This window comes from Equus caballus, chromosome 6 (genome assembly GCF_041296265.1).
Source record: "Equus caballus isolate H_3958 breed thoroughbred chromosome 6, TB-T2T, whole genome shotgun sequence".
In the NCBI taxonomy this organism is placed as follows: domain Eukaryota; kingdom Metazoa; phylum Chordata; class Mammalia; order Perissodactyla; family Equidae; genus Equus; species Equus caballus.
The window spans coordinates 81,989,110-82,011,150 of record NC_091689.1 but is presented as its reverse complement, the minus strand read 5'-3'; the positions used below and the strand labels follow the sequence as shown (position 1 = coordinate 82,011,150).

Genomic DNA, 22,041 nt, shown 5'->3' with positions numbered 1-22,041 from the left:
CAACGCAAAATGATAGAAAATCATCTAAAAATGATAGTAGTAGAAAACAAAAACAAAAAATCATTCTGCAATATACTCTAGAGAGACAGCACGGTATGGGAGGAAGACCATGATTATTAAATTCGCACATCCTTGGAATTGAAACCCGGCCTCTACCACACACTAGTTGAGGGAATCTGAGCAAGTAAATTGGCATTTCTGAGCCACAATTTTTTCTTACTTATAAAAATGTGCAACATTCTACTGAGCATTCCCTAATGTTGGTGATACTCAAAGACTGCAGAAAATTGGGGAGTCAATAATGGTTTCATAGCAGATAAAGAAGATAAGTGGGTTTGAGGAGAGAGAATGAGTTCAGTTTCGAACACTGAGTTAGTTACCTGCGGGAAATCCAGATAGAGATGCCTGGCAAGGTGTTAAATATTTAAGGTGTATTCTAGGCTGGAGATATAGATTCAAGAGTACTGAGAGAACGGATGAGATCACCCAGGGAGTATGCCAAATGACAGACACATGGGCCAAGGACTGAACCCAGGGGAATATCAACATTTAAGGGAAAGGTGGAGGAAATAAAAGAGAAAGAAAAGGAAGAGTCCAAGACAGAAAGAGAATTAGGCCAAGGAAGTAAAGAGCTGCAAGAATCAGGGAGTAATCAATGGCACCAAATACAGCAGTGAGGTTCAGTGAGACAAGAACTGGAAAAATGTCGGTTAGATCTGGCAATCTGTAATCACAGAGAATCTTATCTTGAGAATGTCAGTAGAAAGGTGAGGATGCAGAGTCAGGCTGCAAGGATGGAGGAGCAAGGGGGAGAAGTCTGGGTGGTGATGGTGAGTAAAGGCTACTCTTCACAAGTTACAGTGGCATGAGAAGAGAGGTTGGACTAGCTGGAGACATGAGTCAAGTGAGGGTTCATTAGGATGGGAGAGGCTTTGCGTATACTTATAGGCTGAAGAGAAGGAATCAATTGAAAGGAAAAGATTCAAAGTACAGAAAAGAGAGGGGATAACTGAGAGAGGAAAGTTCTAGAGAAGGCTGGAAGGCATAGATGGGGCACAGGCACAAGGTCAGAGAGACTGACCTTGAACATTAGATGCGACAACTCATCCTCTGAAAGTGGAGGAATCTTTTAATCAAAGTTGATTCCATAGGCCAAACTTTGTAGCCTCAACAAAGTGTCTGGAATAAGAATGCCTCTTCAAGGCTTGTTTCAAAAATTCTACTGCTGGAATCAGAGTTGGTAGAAACTGTCACATAACAGGCAATCCTAACCTTGAATCGTGTCAAACAGGATTACATGTAAAGAATTTAGAACCCATGTGACTTTGGAAACAATTAGCAAGAGAAGCATCCTTCCGTAAAATGATGTTACAGTATTATTCTACTTGACTAAGAAAGGATTTAAAATATGGTTAATTCTTGTCAGAAGATGATCAATATCATTATAATCTTGAGACATCTTCCAACATTTAAATGGTCATTATTAAATAACCCATCCAACAGGCCGATATTTATTAGAATAAAGAGACTTTATAACCACACCCTGGAGAAACCATCAGAGACTAATTCCTAACATTACCAATCAGTGGAATTTTATGGTTGAGGTGATTAACTAATAACACACATCCTAGCATTCAGGTAAAAACTGTCTCTCGGACTCTATGTGGCTCAGAACTTTGGAACTGCAACTTAGCACTTGTACAAAGACTTGAGAAGACTGGAGGCTCTCTTCTGGAGAAAACGCTGGGTTTATCTGCAGGTGCTGCTGGAGCTCACACTCATGCTGAAACGCATTGGACTTCTGCCTGTATAAAAATCCAAGACTGGCAAATTCTCCCAAGAGAGTAACAATCCTGGCTTTTAAACAACTCAGAATATCTGCATTATGGGTCTTTTTAACAATTATAATTTAGTACTTGCTAAAAGCCTATTTAAGACACTGAATATTTAAGAGAACATGTAGCATTTGATTCTTCTGGATTCTCCAAGTTAGTCTCTGTGCCCAGTCAGAGCAGCACGCCCTCTTAAGTACCTGGACCATACTAGCTTCATTAATGCCCTGACCGTTACCTGTAATGATTTTATTTCTTTATTTGTTTACTGTTCGTTTCCCCAACAAAAACTTGGTTCCAAGAATGGTAGATACAGAACTTGTCTGTTTTGTTCCCAAGGGCATGGAAAAGAGCCTGAGCATACAGAAAACGCTCAATGACAATTTATCAAATTATCAAATGAATGACTGAATGCTCACCTAATTCCTTAGCCCTCCACAATCAATACAAAATCCTATCAATTTACCTCTATAATAACTCTTGACTTCATCCCTTCTGCTTACTTTCCACTTCCACACCATAGTTCAGACCCTCATTACTCCACAGAGCTGGTCTCTCTGCCCCACTTCTTTCCCTCTGGTCCACCCTATATCACTGCCACATTCAGTTCCCTCAAAGCTTTGAACACATATCCTTACTCCCATTCAAAGCCCTTCAGTAGTCTTCTATTGCTTATCAAGCAAAGGCCAAACTTCTTAGTCGAACACTGTGAGCCCTCCACGATCTGGCTGCAGCTCTCCCTTTCCAGTCTCATCTCCCGCTGCCCCTCAGTCGTTCCCCACATTCCAGCCAAGGTAGATGACCCAGCTTTCTCTTACACTGGCCTATGCTCTTGTCTCCCAGTCTTTGCTCATATTGTTCTTTCTGCCTAGAATGTCCCAGTCTACCCCTCTTTCCTCAAATCCAAAGCCTAATTCAAATACCATTCTTACTGTGAAGTAAGGCCCGTTCTGGGGCCCCCTTGTCAAAAGTGCTAGCACACCATACACACCATGTTATAAGCTACTTAAGGGTAAAGAATGGACTTTATTAATCTTTGTTTCCCCCAAGAGAAGTCATACCCCCAGTGCCTCACATATAGGAAGTACCCAAGAAGTATCTGTTGAATAAATGGATCATATTTTATACGAGGCAACCGAAACTGGTGCATATTCCATGTCAGCTTCTCTCAGTTCCTTTACAGTCAGCTAATACAGGGAGGGTAACAGAACTCACACAGTCAAAAAAGAAGCAGAACAGTTAATAAAGGTAGACATGACAGGACAACTTAGAATACTGAGGAAATAATATCCTTTGTATGACACACTTGATACCAATAAATCAAGACAAGAGTCAAGCACTAGGGCGAGGCTCTTACCCTAATGACCTTTGATGAAGTCTCTTCTAGTACTAAGGTTCTACAAGAGGAGACAGAAGACCAGTGGCACTTAACAACAGTTATCCAGCCCTCCGAAAATCTCTGAAACGTCAGGAAACCTATCTCCTTATCTACTTCCTTAGCCCCTAAAGGAAAGTAATTCTTTGGGAAAGGAAAAGACATATTGGTAATCAGTCTTTTTCCCCCTAGAGTTCAATTCATTTTGGTAGATGGGAAAACTTTTCTAGAAGTTTTTTAGAAACTTAGCAAGAAAATTATATGTCACTTTTCACGTTCAAACCCTTAGAAAAGTACGCAGTGTTTTTGTATGCATTATCTCATAAGATGAATTCATTCATGCAACAAATATGGATTGAGCACTTGCTATAGGGCAGGCACTGCTCCAGCTGAGGAGCATACAAGAGAATGAAAATAAACAAATAAATATATTATACGCCAGGTGTTGCTAAGTGCTATGGAGAAAAGGAAGCAGGCTTAGAGCAACAAGCTGTTTTGTTTTAGACAGGGTAGTCAAGAGATGATCTTCACAACACCCTGCAGGATAGCTGGGATATTAGCTATTAGCGTAATCTTAATTTTCTAGATTAGGGAAACTGAGACCCTGAATGGTTAAGTGACATGCCCAAGATCACCTAGGATTAGACGAGGATGGGAGCAGAAACAGATTTCCCAACTCTTGGTCTATTGTGAAGGTTATAAAAGAGGAATCTGCTTGGGAATGTTTATTTAATTCCTTTCCCTCTAGATAATGATCTTTGGAGAGAGGAAAAGAACTGCCTACATGCACATCATTAACCCACCACCCTGAGAATGGCCCACCTCCCTCTGGCTCACAAGCACTTGTCTCAATTTGATTTGGTGGATAAAATAATGGAAACACCATTTTGTTTTTTCATATTGTTGCAATGTTTTTTAACAACAAAATAAGATGACGTTTTAAAATAGTATGTAGTTTTTATTTAAAACAGAAAGCGGCATCCAGGCTTATCGTGCAAAAGTAGGCAATGCGACACCTCATTAGCAATACTTCAGATCGCACCTAATGGACATAAACTTTCCTTTAAGAGCCTGTCTCTGCTCTGCACACCTGGTGAAAGTGTGTGGAAATAGATTCAGCAAGGATTTTCTGCCAGGAGCTCATGGGACTCGTGTGTGTGTGTGTGTGTGTGTCTGTGCGTGTGTGTGTGTGTGATTCAGAGCTCTTCACCTGAGGAAGCTGATAACATTAGTGAGGTAAGGAGAAAATTGTAAACATTGCTGGGAACCTAACCTGAGTTCAACCTAAACCCCACTTCTTACCAAAGGTAGACTGAAGATCTTAACGTATTATAGAAATACAGGAGGAGGAATGAGTTCTGGTGTAGTAGAATCAAGTTAAGCTATAAGGAAGAGGAGGCCTCAGGGCTGGGCCTGGAAGAATGAGTAGAGTGTCAAAAGATGAAGTTCCAGGACAGAGTCCATTCCAAGAGGCAGGGATGGCGACCAGAAGGCAGGGGACACTAAGGAAACGGAGTGTGGTCTGCCACAGTGAAAACACGATATGTGATAGTCATAAGTGTAAAACACACTTAGAAAGATATAGATATAGGTCCAACCCTTATCTTGCATACACTGTGGATAAGGACATTGAAGCCCAGAGAATTTATGTGATTTGGCCAAGGGCAAGCAAGAGGCAAAGGCAGAATTAAAACGAAGGTTTTTATATTGCCAGTTAGCTGCTCTTTTCACTACGCCATTCCACTGGTAGGCTGGAGGTGGGTGAGCGATGATCTTCCTTTAAAAAGTAACGATGGGGGCCGGCCCCGTGGCTGAGTGGTTAAGTTTGTGAGCTCAGCTTCAGCGGCCCAGGGTTTTCCAAGTTCGGATCCTGGGTGTGGACATGGCACCACTCATCAGGCCATGCTGAGGTGGCGTCCCACATAGCAGAGCCAGAAGGACCTACAACTAGAATATACAACTATGCACTGGGGGGCTTTGGGGAGAAGAAGAAGGAAAAAAACGAAGATTGGCAACGGATGTTAACTCAGGTGCTAACCTTTTTTTAAAATAAAGTAACAGTATGTGGAGAGGTTAAGTACACTGCCCCCAGATTACGTGTCCAGCTGAACAGTGTCAGCAGGACTGACATTGAGCCCAGGTCTCTGGAATAGCCTATCTAGGACTGCTAGAGACTCAGGGCTCCTTCACTGGAGGAGATCAAACACTGGAGCTAACAGAAATGCCACTCTCTCCCCCAGCAGCACTGCACTTCTTAGGACCCAACCCTTGGGAAGGGTTCTTAAACCACAGGGATCACCAGCGAGGTGAGTGAAAAAGCAGGGTTTTTTCTGTCTCTGGATTTGCCTGCCTAGCTTCAGAACTGAGCTAACTGAGGCTAGGATCATTCAATGAAAAATCAGAGAAGTGGGGAACCAGAAATATGTTGTAATGAACTCAGAGTTAGGAGGCATGAGTTCTAGTCCTGGCTCTACCACTAAAGGTGGTGTTGGCTTTTGACAATGTCACTCTGTTCAATTTATAAAGCAACAAGGCTGATTGAGATGATGTTTAAGCCTACCATATCCTAATTTTCTATGATTCTTGGTGAATTCCAATTTGCGGGCAAAGGTAGATATGAAAAGTCAAAGATAAACTGAACTTTGGGAGATCACATATAACTTTTTCTTTTGGTGAGGAAGATTGGTCCTGAGCTAACAGTTGTTGCGATTTTCCTCTTTTTCTTTTTTTCCCCTCCCCAAAGCCCCAGTACATAGTTGCATATCCTAGTTGTAAGTCCTTCTAGTTCTTCTATGTGGGATGCCACCACAGCATGGCTTGATGAGCAGTACGTAGGTCTGCACCCAGGATCTGAACTGGTGAACCCTGGGCCACCAAAGCAGAGCACATGAACCTAACCACTACGATGCCGGGCTGGCCCCCACATATAACGTTTTAATGAAACAGGAATGTGCCCTCTTTAAAGACACATCGGTCAATTCTGTAATTTGGATTTTTGTTTATAGGACTTTCTTATAAGAGGGTATACCCATTAAATAAAAAGGACACATGTATCAATGATCAGTTTTAAAAAATGGGAAACGGAGTAGGAACCAACTCTGAAGGCCTTCTTTCAACTTAATCCACAGACTTTCCTGCTGTCCCACGTAAGACAGTTATTAGGAATGTACACGGCCATTTAAAATTCATCGAGTCATTATCAAGCTTTGAAGAGAATTTTTTGTAGTGAAGATAGAAGGACACTTCAAGCAACAGAGAAAAAGTCCTTGATTTGATTCTCTAAAAACTGGTGGGGGGGGGGGAGGGAGGAATGAATTGGGAATTTACAGTGATAAAACTTAAGATTCTATAATATGAAAGAAGGAAAGATAAATAACAAAATTAAGACTTCAGTAGGCTCAAGAAAATAGTAGAAAGAAAACCAAGAACAAAGGCATTCATGAGAGTTCAAGTTCCTTAAAATATCTATTTGTTTTTGCTTGTACATATAGAAAGTAAGTCTGGAAAACACTACTAACAGTGGTGTCTGTGCAGGGAGACACAGAGTGGGCAGACAAGGGTCAGGTGTAAGAGGAGACTTTTTACCAAATGCCCTTTTACCGAATACCTTTTTTACTGAACATCTTTTACTGAATTTTTAACTATGTAAATATGTTATCTATTTTAAAAATCAAATAAATTAAAAATTTAAATGTTCCTTAAATTTAATTATTTGCAGGAAACAGTTGAAAAACAAGAAATCCCAAGAAGGGAGACAGTAAAACAAAGTACCAAGAGGCAAAGAAAATGTCATAGTCCTGGGAGGTCTGAGGCAATCCAAGGACAGGATGATCCAGGCTGGTTTCAGGGACCAGCCGGGAAACTGAGGTGAAACGCGACATGGCCAACACAGCCGCGGACCTCAGCAGCTCACGGAGGCTCAAACCAGCACCAGCTGCAACAGCAGTAGCTCGAGAACGTAGACGCCAGTTGCATGGCCTAGCATCCCTGGAGAGTGTGAAATCCACAACGGAATAAAACCAGAACCTTACTAAAAGGGAACTAGTTTTCTTTCACCTTCTAAAATACAGAGGAAAGGAAATGAGAAACAAGTTTCTATAAGAGTCACAAAAATGATTAATCAGTCAGAAAATGAGGCCTATGAGGACAAGATAAAGATATCCACCTGTATCATTTAGCAAAGGAAAGAACTGCTATTTTGCAAGAATTATTTAAGGCAGCCCTTGAAAAACAAATGGAAGGGAATGTCCTCTTAAAGTCAGTTCTCCTCTCAGGATTTTTTGATTTGTGGGTTAATTCCCAGTGTGCTTCCTTGTAGGGGAGACCTTGCTAATTTGGCCTAGTGAAAGGCCTAGTTAGTAAGAAGTATTAGTAATGCCAGTGAAGATTTCCAAGTAAACTTGAGCAAGCATATTATTTATTTTTAATCGATTGAAAAATCTCGTCCTTAAAAGTACAATTAATACTTCTGAAGCGCTACTAATTTTCTTTCTTGTCATGGGTATTAATTTGCTTTATAATAATCATTAAGTTATGTATTTCTGTTTTATGAACTTTTCTGGATGGTAGTATATTTTACAACTTTTCAAAAGGGATTTAAAAAAAATACAATTAAAGTTACTCTCTCCACGAACTATTTACCCTTGTGGTGAGGCCAAAGGCTGTAGTCAGACTTTCTATCATGAAAAGCCAGTCCCCTAATGGAACTCCATCAACATCTGGCCCATCGAAGGAATGATACCAATCAAGGCCAGAGACCCACTCGCTCTCTTTGGGTCCTCACTCCCAAGCCAGGGCCACTGAAAGCTGAGGCATTAGGAAGGAAAGAGGCTGTCTATACGGCAGGAACCAGGGAAAACAGCATGCAAAGGAAAATTGGGCTCTGACAATGAATAGCTCTCTATTATTTTTCATATGTTAAGTCAGGTTTAAGAAAAGGACATTTAATTTGTATTCGAGTTGGAAAAATAAATAGTTCAAATAAAAGCAAAGAGGTTTTAGCCACCTAAAAGGCCAGAGTCTCACAGGCTTTATCTATCTGCTTATTGCTGTAAGAGTACCTTCTGAAAAGGTTATACCAATTGGCCAAACAACCCAAACCCTGTGATGTATCATTTCTTTTCTCCTCTACTAAGATGATGGATGCATTGGTAGGAAAGAGGAGGGAAATATATTTCAAAATTTTACAATGAATGAAGTATTTTTCTAAAAACAGCCCAAGATTCCATGTTCCCTATTCACTCGCCCATAAAGCTAACACTTGCCTCCTCCCTCACCCACCGACCCCACTTGGCAAAGGCCCAGATAAAAAAGTCAGACTTTAAGAAAGGGAGGAGTGAATGGGGAAAGCATGACAGCTTATGAAAACTGCTTAACCCCAGAATCGGTATCTGAAAAAGTCCTCAGAAATTCTGTCCAACTTCTCAGCTTCTAGATGAGAAAATTTAGGCCCAAAGAGGTGAAGTGCCTTGTTAAAGGACATGAACTAGTTTTGAGAAGTTTTTTTCTTCACTGATTACTTTCTTTTCCCATAAATTATTCATGGTAGCTTGAACAACACACATACTAAAAAAGAAAAATAGAAGTAATAAACGTGGTGAATTATGGTAGAGGCAGAATTTCTTATTCCAGTCTACTGTTCTTTATATCATATCATGTTTTGCTCCCTAAATTCTCTAAATTTCCCTGTGGAAGATACAGGCTCCCGGGTCCACTGCATCCTATTGCGTCTCTGTTCTGAGCTGCAACAGAAGTACACGGGGGAGGACCACTTTGTGCAGACAACATCTTACCTGCTTTTGCCATCCTAAACTAAAGATAATTCCACAACCACAGCTCAGTTAAGAGATATTGTCCTCATCTTACTTCTGTCCCATTATTAAGCCAAAGAAACTGAAATTTCTTCCAAGTTGAAAGACTGAAAGGCAATTTAGTTAAGGGCAGTTTTGTTAATAAAGGCAGTAGAGCTTTATATCTGTAAATACATCACCACACAAAGGCTCCCCCCTCATCTGGAAACACTATTGATGTCATTCTTTAAACGGCATCTGTCAAATAGGGACCCTAAAATGGTGTCTGACATCAGTCCTTGGGGTTCAAAGGCTAATCCCTCGGCTGGTGGATTAACCAGGGAGCTTCGCTTCTTCACTTGTTGCCTTGTTTCAAAAGATAATCGTGAGAAAGAAACCCAAGGTTTGGTCAAATGTTTGTTAGGGCAGCTGGGAACTCTTGGCCAAACGAAGACTGGTATTTCTTTCACCCGTGCTCCTTCCTAGCAGGGATAACAGAAATGACTCCAATGCAAGAGTCAGCGCTGGCTCAGCCCAGACCACTGTGCAGCAAGGCCAAAGCCCTGGGCTTGTCATCACCCAGATGGGTTTACTCTATTCTACTCCTATCCCCAACAGCTGTGATCGAGTGTCACAAAGGGGCTGCAGAAGAGTATAAATCCATCATCTCCATTATATTAACGCCAAGCTCTGCTGATGTTGCAATAGTTCCAGTACCTTTATATTTAAAGATAGAATTCTGAATGTGTGTGTCAGAGCCAAGGCTGTACCATCTTTTCCTACGACATCTTTCTTGGACTCTATTAAATAGTCCCATTTCATTTATTTCTTCTTTTTTCTTTTAAATCTGTTTAATCTTTTTCTGATCTGGCCTGGAGCCAAAAACAGAAGTCTTATTAACAGAGTTGAGAAGTGCTGAGACCCACAAGTGACCCTGAACAGCAATTAAACTGAGAAATAATCCCCATAAACCAGAACTGAAACAAAAGGTTAACTACTTATCCAGGCTTTAGCAGAGAGACACAGTTCTTTCTCCCCATCTCCCTAAGCCTGTTGGGAAAGGGGTATCTGAAGCTGCTCCTCCTCCTCCTCCAACTCACTTTCTGCGTCAAATAGTATGGGTCAAAGTCCTCCAGGGGAACCGCGACCAGGCCTTGTGGGATGTCCCCATAGATGAAAGGCAAACTCTTCCCTGCTTCCAGGTCACTGTTTGGCTTGGGCTTGCTGTCCTCATCGTCTTCCCGGTGACTGCCATCGGCCTTGGGCGGCTTCTTGAGCTTGCTCTCGGCAATGCGCCTCTCGATGTTTGCCAGTGACTCAGGGGTGAAAGGCTTGAAACTGTCAGGGCCTGGTGGTGCGAGCAGCCGCGCTGCCATCTTCTCATCCTGCAGCAGCTTCGTTAGTTATGCTGCGTCCAGGACAGGTCAGCTCTGGAAGAAACAGCAACACAGACAGCATTAATCAATCACTGCTCTGAAAAGAGGCCAGAACGGACCATCTCACCCTAACCGTTATTCACAGCCTTGCAACACAGTTTCTTTCCTGACACGGTTCTTTTTCTCTTCAGAAAATCCATGGCATGAATGGACTAGCTGATGTTCACTGCCCGCTACCCACCCCCCGGGGCGGGGGGGGAGGAGGATCAGCCAGGGAGATCACAAGATGGGAGTCTCCCGAATTGCTACTTTTTTATTATTTATACTTAGATGCAACTCACTGTTAGGAACCACATACAACTACGACCGTATATTCCATAGCCTCAAGCAACGTCTATCCTAAACTAATGAGCCGTATTTAACATTACCCAGGGGCACATGTGAGCTTTGGAACCCTTTAAGCTCAAGTCACCTTCCTTTCCTGGAACTCCACTCCCTAAAGAAATACTCTTCCTTCCAAGGACAGTACAAGGGTAAACTGTCACTTTTTTCATATTTCAGTTTCTGAAAACACTAAAGGCTTCAAAACTCTGGAGACACAAAATACAGATAAAATAGCTTCCATCTGCTTTGGCTCTTCCATTTCAGGTTATTTTTCAATTCACCAAGTTGTGTAAAATCCATCCAGTATAAAAGTCTAGAAGTACCTTCTTTGACGACCAAGCTCCTGCCAGGGACAAACGCAAAGCATTTTCCTCTGTGGAGCGGGCAGCTACCTCCCACTCAGCAATGGGGACACGCAAATGAGAGAGGAATCTTAGAGAGCTTCCTCTGATGCAACACACTGCAGCACTGCAGGGTGAACGACAGCGGGAGGCCCGCGTGCAACCCCTGAGAGGGGCTCAACCAGCAAGGACGAACCAGACGAACCAGGAGTCCCTTCTAAAAAGGAAAACTGAAGTAATGCCACACCAGAGCCCGTGATTGCCAAGCATGGTATTTGAAACGCCCATTTCCACTGACGTTTATGCAGAGTCCTGGGTTATTTAAATACGCGCCTGGAAACAGGGGAATCCCTAAGGTCAACAGCAAGGTGTGGGTCACTGTCACAAAAGGCCCCAAGCAGGGGAGTCTCCCCACGAAGCTTCAGGGCTTTCCCGGCAGTTCATGGGGCGTGCTCGAGGTGCTGCTTCTCCTTTAGTTTTGTGAGCTCCACAAAGACAATCCAGGAAATTTTTTTAAAAGGCTAAAGACTGTTACTTCTCTCTTACTTAGCCCTCAGGGTCCACTTCAAGGCAAGTATCCATAAAACTCGAGGCTCCTCAAGACAGCAGTAGCGGAGTTAACTCTAAATAATTTGGGAGTGAAATACCCAAGGGCTCCTTTCACAAATGCACCCGCAGAGATCACAGACTTCTCTGGCGATGGGGATTGCGAAGTGTGGCAAAGGCGGTGTGCAGTGTCTGTATGTGGGCTGGTCAGCTCATTCGTTCACAGCATGAGACTAATGAGGCCAGACCCCCAAGTGTGCCCCTACACAGGCCAGTTAGCTTGATGGTGTGCAAAGGAACACCGTTCCACAGACGGCGGGGTCAGGGAAACCATCGTCATGTATGAAGCCTGGAACATTAGAGCTGCAAGCGATTTTACGGATTAGAAACTTGGGGTCCTAAGAGATTGGATGACTTGCCCAGTATCACAGGGCCAGGATAAAAACCACGACCACAGAGCTCTCACTCCCCAACTTACACTTCTTTAATTACGACAAATATCAGTTACCCAGACTCCTCTCCTAACTCAGCTCCCACTACTCCTAACAGGAGGAGTGTGGTTCCTCACGTCTCACATGCAAATGCCAATGGTGTTACTGACCGAAGACTTTATTCAGTGTTTTCCCCAACCTAGAATCCCTGTGTCCTCATTCCTTTCTTCCTATCTTTCCCTAAACTGCCTCCCATAAATCCTACTCCTCCACAAAGCCTTCCCACCTGCTCCGGCCTTTAAGTGTTTTCCCCTTGCGAACTCCTACAGCTTTATCATGATCTCAGCTACTATTTATCACATTCTATGTCTCAGGAATTCTTCCAAGCACGTCGCTTGTATTAACTCATTTAATCTCCAGAACAACATATGAGGTAGATATTATCATTATCCCCATTTAACAGATGAGAAAACAGAGGCACAGACACCAACGTAGCTTGCCCAAAGTTACACAGCTAGAAAATGACAACGTCAGGATTCAAAACATCCTACTCACACTTGCTCTGGCACTTTACCATTGCTGTATTGTACCATATAAATTTCCAGAAGGTATGGGTGGTATCTTAAACTTCTGTATCCCCTTCACAGAGAATATGATTATGCCGGAAACCCATAACTAGCCCAAATGCCTGGGACTCCTTGGCTCCCACATCCACACTCATTCTCAGTCCTGTGTCACCCCCAGTTCCTAATGAGATGACAATAGGAAGTCACTGAAGATGCTCACAAATTCATGTGAGCTGGCTGCACACACCTGGCTTCTTCACAGGGAAAGTCGTCCAAGGCTACGTCCTCTGCCTTTGCTTCCAGACCCTGTTTCCTCCTGCCTTTGCCAAGACCATGTTCCCGCACTTAGCCCTCTCTCCATCATCTCCTCAATCTTTACTTCTCCTCTCCTCTTTCCCATCTTCTCCCTTTATACCTTCATCCCCCATTCTCTCTTCGTTTGGGTTAAGAGATCCTGGGTCTAGTCTGTTATCCTGGTTCTACCCACAACTGCAGTCTCCTTCCCCTACCGCCTTTCTTCCTTAAGGGCTGGCCTTCTGCAATTTCTCTGCCACACTCTTTCTTTAAGGGATCTCATCTACTAGAATAATCTCTATGTGGGTGATTTTCAGATTTCTATCACCAGCCGTGATTGCTCTACTGAGCCCCACAAATGCCTGTCACCACTTCAAAATTAAAGCATTTAAACCACTCATCTTACTTCCAAAACAGATTCCTCCTCCTGGCTTCCTTAATTCTGTTACTGGGACCATCGTTTTCCAGCCATCTAGCATGGAAGCTCAGTCATCTTGCCCCATCGTCCTTTGCTGTCCTTGCCCAGTCACCAGCCTTACTAATTCTTCTTCCTTCGGTGTTTCCATTTTCAACAGCATCACGCTAATTCAGGTCCTATTGCAACAGCCTCCCACTTGCGGACCAGTCCTCAGTCCACCAGGCACTTCTCCAAAGATCCATTTCCCTAAAAATCCACTTCCATTATGTCATTTAACTCCCGCAAACCTACCAGAGTTATAGGACAGAATCCAAACTTCTGCCATCCAAGGCCTTTTACAACCTTACCCTTCTCAAACATTCGCTTCTATTGCTTCCTTGCAAGACCACATACTCTGGTGCTGTTTTTTTGGTTTGGTTTTCTAGTTTTGCTTTTTTTTTTTTTTTAAAGTAGAACACAATACAATAAAGTGTACAGATCTTAAGTACACAGATTGGTTATTTTGTACATATGCATACACCTGTGTAAGCATCACTTAGATCAAGATAGAGATTTATTTCCAGCACTCCAGACAGCTCCCTTGAGCTCCCTTCTCAAGCCCCTAGCCCCACCTCCAGCAAATGCTATTCTGACATCTATCACCATAGATTACTTTGGCCTGTTCTTGAATTTCATATAAGTACAATATAAATATCCTCCTCAGGGTCTCGCTTCTTTCACTTAACATAATTTCTGTGAAATTCATCTTTGCTGTGTATCAGTAGTTAGTTCTTCTTATTGCTGTGTAGTAGTCCATGTGTGAATATAGCACAATTTATTTATCCATTCTACTTTGACAGACATTTAGGTTTTTTACAGTTTTAGGCTATTATGAATAAAAGCTGCTTAGGGCCGGCACCGTGGCCCAGTGGTTAAGTTCATGCGCTCCCCTTCTGGGGCCCAGGGTTTCGCCCGTTCGAATTTTGGGCACGGACAAGGCACCGCTCATCAAGCCATCCTGAGGTGGCATCCCACATGCCACAACTAGAAGGACCCACTACTAAAAATACACAACTATGTACCAGGGGGCTTTGGGAGAAAAAGACAAAAAAAAAAAAAAGCTAAAAAAAAAAAAGCTGCTAAGAACCTTTTGTACATGTCTTTTGGAGGCCATTTGTGTTCATTTCTTTTCAGCACACAGGCAGAAGTAGAATGCTGGAGTTAGAAGAGGGCATATGTTTAACTTGAGTGATACTCCTTCCAGCAAAGTAAGAGGGTTCCAGTTGGTCCACATCCTCAGCAACACTTGGAAATGACAGTCTTTTTTCTTTTTTTTTAAAGATTGGCACCTGAGCTAACAGCTGTTGCCAATCTTTTTTTTTTTTTTTCTGCTTTATCTCCCCAAATCCACCCGATACACAGTTGTATATCTTAGTTGCAGGTCCTTCTAGTTGTGGCATGTGGGACGCCGCCTCAGTGTGGCCTGATGAGCAGTGCCATGTCCGCGCTCAGGATCCGAACTAGCAAAACCCTGGGCCGCCAGAGCAGAGTGCACGAACTTAACCACTCGGCCACAGGGCCGGCCCCTGACACAGTCTTCTTAATTCTACCCACTCTAGTGGGGAGATGTGTGTATATATATAGACACACTCACACATATAGAGCGGTATCTCATAGTTTAAAAAAAATAATTTACTGAGGCAAAATTTGTATAAAATTAACCATTTTAAAGTGAACAATTCAGAGGCAATTAGTATATTCACAATGTAGTGCAGCTACCACCTCTATCTAGTTCCAAAACATTTCCATCACTCCAAAGGAAAACCCTGTACCCACTAATCAGTTTCTCTCCACTCCCCTCCTGTCTCCCCCTCCCCCAGCTCCTAGCAACCATCAGTCTGTGTTCTGTCTCTATTGATTTATCTATTCTGGATATTCATATAAATGGAATCATACAATATGCGTAGCCTTGTGTGTCTGGCTTCTTTCAGTTAGCTAATGTTTTGAAGTTCATCCACATTGTAGCACGTATCAGTACTTCACTCCTTTCTATGGATGGATAATGTTTTGTTACATGTATGTATCATAATTTGTTCATTTATTCATCCATTGATGCACATTTCAGGTTTTCCCACTTTTTTGGCTATTGTGCATAGTGCATGCACATGTGCTTACTTTAGTCCCTGTTTTCAATTCTTTTGAGTTTACACCTAGGAGTCGAATTGCAGGGTCATACGGTAACTCTATGTTTAACTTTTTGAGAAACTGCCAAACAATTTTCCACTGTGGCTGAACCATTTTGCATTCTCACCAGCAAAGTAAGCAGCGTAAGGGTTCCAATTTCCCCACATCCTAGCCAACACTTGTTATTTTCCTTTTTGTTTTTTTAATTGCAGCCATCCTGGTGGGTATGAAGTGGTGTCTCATTGTGGTTTTGATTTGCATTTCTCAAACGACAATGATGCTGCTAAGCATTTTTTCATGTGTTTGTTGGCTCACTAGAGTTTAATTTGCTTTTCTCTGATGATATTGAGCATCTTTCATATGTTTATTGGCCATTTAGACATCCTCCTTTGTGAAATGCCAATTTAAATCTTTGTCCACCTTTTCTATTGTTATTGTTATTGACCTGCGGGAGTTCTTTGTACATTCTCCATACAAGTCATTTGTTAGATATATTTCAAATATTTTTCTCCTTTTTTCGTTCTTAATGGTGTCTTTTGATAAACAGTAGTTCTCAATTGTACTGAATCCAATCAATCTTCCTTTTCATGGTTTTTTGTTGTTGTTCTAAGAAATCTTTGACTATTCCAAGGTCATGCAGCTATTAGCCTATGTTTTCTTCTAGAAGCTTTATTGTTTTATCTTTCTTATTTAGACTTCAAATCATTTGGAATTGATTTTTGTAGACTGTGTGAGACAGAGGCCAAGGTTCATTTTTTTCTACATGGATATTCAATTGATCCAGCCTCACTTAATAAAAAGTCAGGTCACTGTTATTTTCATTGACTCCCAAATATACTTTCATTTTCTTACTTTTAATATCCTGAAGTCTTTTCTTCCCTTCTTACCTAAGTTCTATTCATCCATTAAAACCAGATTAAACTCCTCCTTCTTCTGAGGAAATTGTTTTGCAAAAATTAAAAATAAACTTTTTAGATTTAGATGGAACTTAGATACCATCTAGTCCAACTATCCTTACTTTACAGATAAGAAAACTTATCAGTAAGCTAAGTAAGAGAGGCTGAGCTGTCTAACTGCTAATCAGTGACAGATGCAGAGCTAGGCACCTGTTTCTTGGTCTCCAAGATGATGTTCTTTTCACTATTAGGCAACGCACAGCCTCTCCGGTAACACATCCCGTCCATCATACCACTCCTATGTCAGCATTCTTCTGCCTGCAGTGCTGAGAGGAGATAGCCAGCCCAGATGATGCAAGGACAAGAAAAGTGATTTTTAGCCCTGAGAGTTCCAAAAGAGACTGAACTAGACTCTAAGTTGGGAGCAATAGATGATTAGGGCTCTCTGCTCTTGGTCTTCCAGGATTAAGACCTTAAATGCCAGTTGGGGCCTGGACACACACAAGTAAAGATGAATCCAACCCAAGGGAAAAGGGGTGGAAGAGGGAAAGAAACCTACCATTGGAGTGAGGTTCTAACAGGGATGAAGGAAGAAAGCCATCAGGAGCAGCTATTAAAGGAAACACTAAAGGCAAGGGTACACACAACAAAATGTTAGGAAGAGGATCAAATAGCAAGTAGTATTAAAAACTTATCTTGGACTTTAAAAAGAACAAAATTGGAGGACTTATACTTCCTGATATCAAAGTTACTACAAAGATACAGCAACCAAAGCAGAGTGGTCCTGGCAAACAGACAGACATACAGATCAATGGAACACAATAGGGAGTCCAGAAACAAAGCCTCACATGCACGGTCAAATGATTTTCAACATCAGTGCCAAGACCATTCAATGGAGGAAAAGACAGTCTTCTCAACAAATGGTGCTGGGAAATATGGCTATCTATATGCAAAAGAATGAAGTTACACTCTTACCTTACACCATATACAAAAATTAACTCAAAATGGATCAGAGCTAAAGCTATAAAATTCTTAGAAGATGAGGCCAGCCCCGTGGCCGAGTGGGTAAGTTCACGCGCTCCGCTTCAGCGGCCCAGGGTTTTGCTGGTTCGGATCATGGGCGCGGACATGGTGCCGCTCATCAGGCCATGTTGAGGTGGCATCCCACGTGCCACAACTAGGTCCCACAACTAAAATATACAACTATGTACTGGGGGGGTTTGGGGAGAAAAAGCAGGAAAAAAAAAAAAGATTGGCAACAGTTGTTAGCTCAGGTGCCACTCTTTTTTTAAAAAAAAAAACTCTTAGAAGAAAATATAGGGGAAAAGCATTAGGACGCTGGATTTGGCAATGACTTCTTGCATATGACCCCAAAGTACAGCAGCAAAAGAAAAAACAGATACACTGAACTTCACAAAAATTAAAAACCTTTGTGCATCAAAGGACACTATCAAGAGAGTGAAAAGGCAACCCACAAAATGGGAGAAAATATTTATAAATGTTTATCTCATGAAGGATTAATACTCAGAATATATAAAGAATTCTTACAACTCAACAATAAAAACCAAACAACCTAATTAAAAAAATGGACAAAAGATCTGAATAGACATTTTTCCAAAGAAGATATACAAATGGTCAATAACCACAAGAAAAATATGCTCAATATCACTAATCATTAGCGAAATGCAAATTAAAACCACAATGAGATACTACTTCATACTCATTAGGATGGCTAATAAAAAACAAAACAAAAAAACAGAAAATAGGGGCTGGCCCTGTGGCCGAGTGGTTAAGTTTGCGCGCTCCACTTGGGTGGCCCAGAGTTCCGTCACTTCGGATCCTGGGCGTGGACATGGCACCACTCATCAGGCCATGATGAGCCGATGTCCCATACAGCACAACTAGAAGGAACTACAACTAGAGTATACAACTATGTACTGGGGGGCTTTGGGGAGGAAGAAAAAGGAAAAAAAAGATGGGCAACAGATGTTAGCTCAGGTGCCAATCTTAAAAAAAAACAGAAAATACCAAGTGTTAGAGAAAATGGAGAAATTGGAACCCTTATGCTTCCATGGAAAACAGTATGGCAGTTCCTCAAAAAATTAAACACAGAATTACCCTAAGATTAAGCAATTCCACTTTTAGGTATATACCCAAAAAAATTGAAAACAGAGACTCAAACAGATATTTGTACACTCCTGTTCGTAGCAGCATTATTCACAATAACTAAAAGGCGGAAACAACCCAAATGTCCACGGACACATAAATGGATAAACAAGACGTGCTATATACATATAACGGAATACTATTCATCCTTAAAAAGGAAGGAAATCCTAACACATGCTACAACATAGATGAAACTTAAAGACACGCTAAGTAAAAAAAAAAAAAAAAAGACATGCTAAGTGAAATAAACCAGACACAAAAGGACAAATATTGTATGATCTGCGGTACCTCTAGTCAAATGCATAGAGACAAAAGGCAGAACAGTGGTTATGTTGAAGAGCTATTGCTTAATGAGCACAGAGGGCCAGCGTGGGAAGACGGAATGGCCTGGAGATGAACAGTGTGGCGGCTGCACAACACCCCTGAACTGCACATTTAAATTGGTTAAAATAGTAAATTTTATATTATGTATATTTTACCACAATTTTTTTTAAAAGAGAAAAAAACCCCATTTACTGTGCCCACTTCTATATGCCAGAAACTGTACTGACAATCAATTTAGCTCCCCCTTCAGGGACCTTCAAAGTCTTCTAGGAGTGGCAGACAAGCCAACAGGAAAGTACAGTATGATAAATCCAATAAAGTCAAACAGGCTTTTACAGACACACACCAGCAAGACACCTAATCTAGTTTGGAGAGATCAGGGAAGGCTCCCTGGAAAAAGTGACATCTCAGCTAAAGCCTGAAGGACAGCTAGTGGAGTGGGGGATGATAGGAATATGGATAGAGCTTTGCACGAAGAAGAAATAGCACAGACAAGAGACCCCAGACAAAGGAGATCAAGCCAGCTGGGTACCGCCAACAGATCAGTTAAGTGTACTTTAGAAAACTAACTAACAGGTAAGCAGGTGCAACAGCAGGCAGGCAAAGTCGTTATCATGGGAAGAAGTTTTGATTTTATCTGAAGGCAATAAGGAGATAGTGAAGGCTTTTAAGTAAGGAATGGTTTGATCAAAGTTACATTTTAGAAAGACTATTCTGGCTACAGAGTGCAGAATGAGGAGGGCCGGGGGAGATGAGGTGGGGGAGGAGCAAGATCAGAGGGAAGAAGACCAGGCAGACGACTTGTAGCGACTCAGCAGAGAGCTGACGACGGCCGGAACCATGCAGCAGCAGCAGGGATGACGTACCCAACAGTCTTGTCGACTAACTGAACTGGGAGGTAAAGTAGAAGGAAAACAAGAAAGAGGCCCAGATTTTTGTCATGGGCAAACAGACGGAAGGTAGTAACCTTCCCTGAGACAGGGGATAAGATGTGACGCACAGCTGTGGGTTTAAGATGGTGACTTCCCTTTTGAACAAGTCGAATCTGAGTCGCTTTGGTGCATCCAAATGGAGCCCCTGAACAGGCAGTACATACGCAGTCCTGCAATTCAAGGAAAAGACTTAACAACAAGAGCCCAAAGAAGAGAAAAGCTTGGTACAGAACTACAGCCAGACGCTGAGGGCTGCCAGCCAGCTCTCTGCGTGTTGATATAGAGCTCATTTGGAATTAGCCAGAGGAGAGCTCTGCCCTGGGAGGAAGGTGGGCGGCTCCTATCCCAGGAGAAGAGAGAAGTGCAGCCAGATGGATAGAGTCTACACTGTCCCCACTCCCTGGGCCCCTCCTTCCTCCAGTGACAACTAGATGCTAGGCTGCCAATTTTCTACTTTGTCACGTACAGATTTCATTTTGGAAAATCATATAACAGTTCTAGAAATTGAAATAAAAACAATTTTGTCAAACCTTAATTTCACTCATTTGAAACATAAAAAATTGCAGTCTTAGGCCTCTCTTGACAGCATCAGAATCTGGCTCTCCCTCCCACGAGATCGTGGGGCCCGTGCTCACCCTGGTTGAATGTCAGCATTCATGCTGGCTGCCAGCGCCCTGCGCACTCTTCTCACCGGCTTCCCACCTCCTGAGGCCACTCTGAAGTTTGTTCCTCCTGAGCCTCACACCCTCCAGATTTTCCCAAAGCTGAGCTATTTGCCTCTGATTCTCAGTAACCGGTCTGTTTCTAACACTTTTGAGATAGTCACTCTTGGTTGATGCGCATCTATGTCTTCCTGCAGATACCCTTTGAAGGGTCTGTTTATAGAATATTTTCAAAGAGGCCGTATATAGATATAAATACGAGATTAACCACGATAAATAAGAAACTCTATCAGGAGGTACTTGTGAAGCACTTACACTTTGAGTACCTGAATATTTTGATCTAAAAACGCTTTGAAATGAAGTCAAAACCAATGATTATAATGATTACAAATGGATCAAAAGTTTCTCTGAGCAGATCCCATCAGCCCCAAATGAAGCTAGGTTTCCACCTTATCTATATATCCACATAACTATCAAGCCTGCTCGTCTCCCGGCTTCTCAATATAGAGCCCAATCAAGAGGCCATTGGACTCCCATCTCCCTGCCCTGCAGACACTACATGTCAAAATTTTCCTCTATTTTATTACCTACCCCCCACCACCAATTTTGTTTTTCAAATTTAACTGGCTTTCCGCGTTTCTTGTATTTCTTCCGCAAGGCGCAGGAGCCTTTTGCCTTCACATCCCACACGTTAAACCTTTTGTAGACTCTGGCTGTTGCCCCCACTCTATTGTCATTCTCTTCACTAGTCTCCTGATTCAAGTTATGATGCAAACAATTTTTCTTGCCCATCACTTTATAATTGAAAAGGGTTTCATTTTTGTGATCTGTGGTTTTCTACTTCTTTTTGCCTCAACTCCAACATGCACATTAGATTTTTACCCTCAATTTCCTATGCATTCCTTTCAGAGCAGTACTGACTCTCGTCTCCACCTATTTGGTCCCTTCCTCCATCCTCATGCAATGGTCTAGAGAGAGAGCAGATGTTCTTATTTCCCACTAGGTTGTTTCCATGTTTTCCAGAGAACTAAACTATTGACATATGTTTAACATCTAGAAAAGAAATGCCAATTAATAGGTGCTCCTACTTCTAGGGAAGACCAAAACATTTAGGAAGCCATATTTTATCTCAAGGATCTAAGACAGGCTTCTAGATATTTCTCTAGGGCCTGGAGGAGAAAGTCTCACTGTACGTGTTCTTGCACAGCATGTGTTGGGCATGGTAGGAACAGGAAAAATCCCTCCACAAGAAGGGATATGGTTGGGAGCGGAGGGAGGAAGTAGCTGTATACAAAAAAATTATAAAATTCCTAATTATAACTGAGGAAAAGAAATCGACATATCTTGTATTTCATGTTATTCTTTCCCTTTACAACTGGATAAAGTTAAGTCCACTGAATATATGATTTGGGTTAGAGATTCACTGCTTCTGACCAAGAATCCAATGGTTTTAGCTTTGCCTCTACTGTATAATGACTATGAGACCTACTAAAATGACAAAGAAAATACAGGGGTTGATAGTGTCTAGAAATGTAGACAGTGCACA

General features: G+C 42.0%; 1 protein-coding gene across 9 annotated transcripts in view; it reads right to left on the bottom strand.

Moving 5' to 3' along the window:
- Positions 1-22,041, bottom strand: part of SCN8A (sodium voltage-gated channel alpha subunit 8) — a 176,351-nt gene that overhangs the window by 109,408 nt on the left and 44,902 nt on the right. For 8 of the 9 annotated variants that reach the window (XM_070271444.1, XM_070271445.1, XM_070271447.1 and 5 more), the window contains exon 2: positions 10,097-10,426. In XM_070271444.1, coding sequence (XP_070127545.1) covers positions 10,097-10,372 — 276 coding nt within the window. In that variant the 5' untranslated portion in view covers positions 10,373-10,426. Of the gene's footprint in view, positions 1-8,999; positions 9,024-10,096; positions 10,427-22,041 lie in introns of those variants that run through there. The other variant, XM_070271451.1, reaches the window with a different exon arrangement.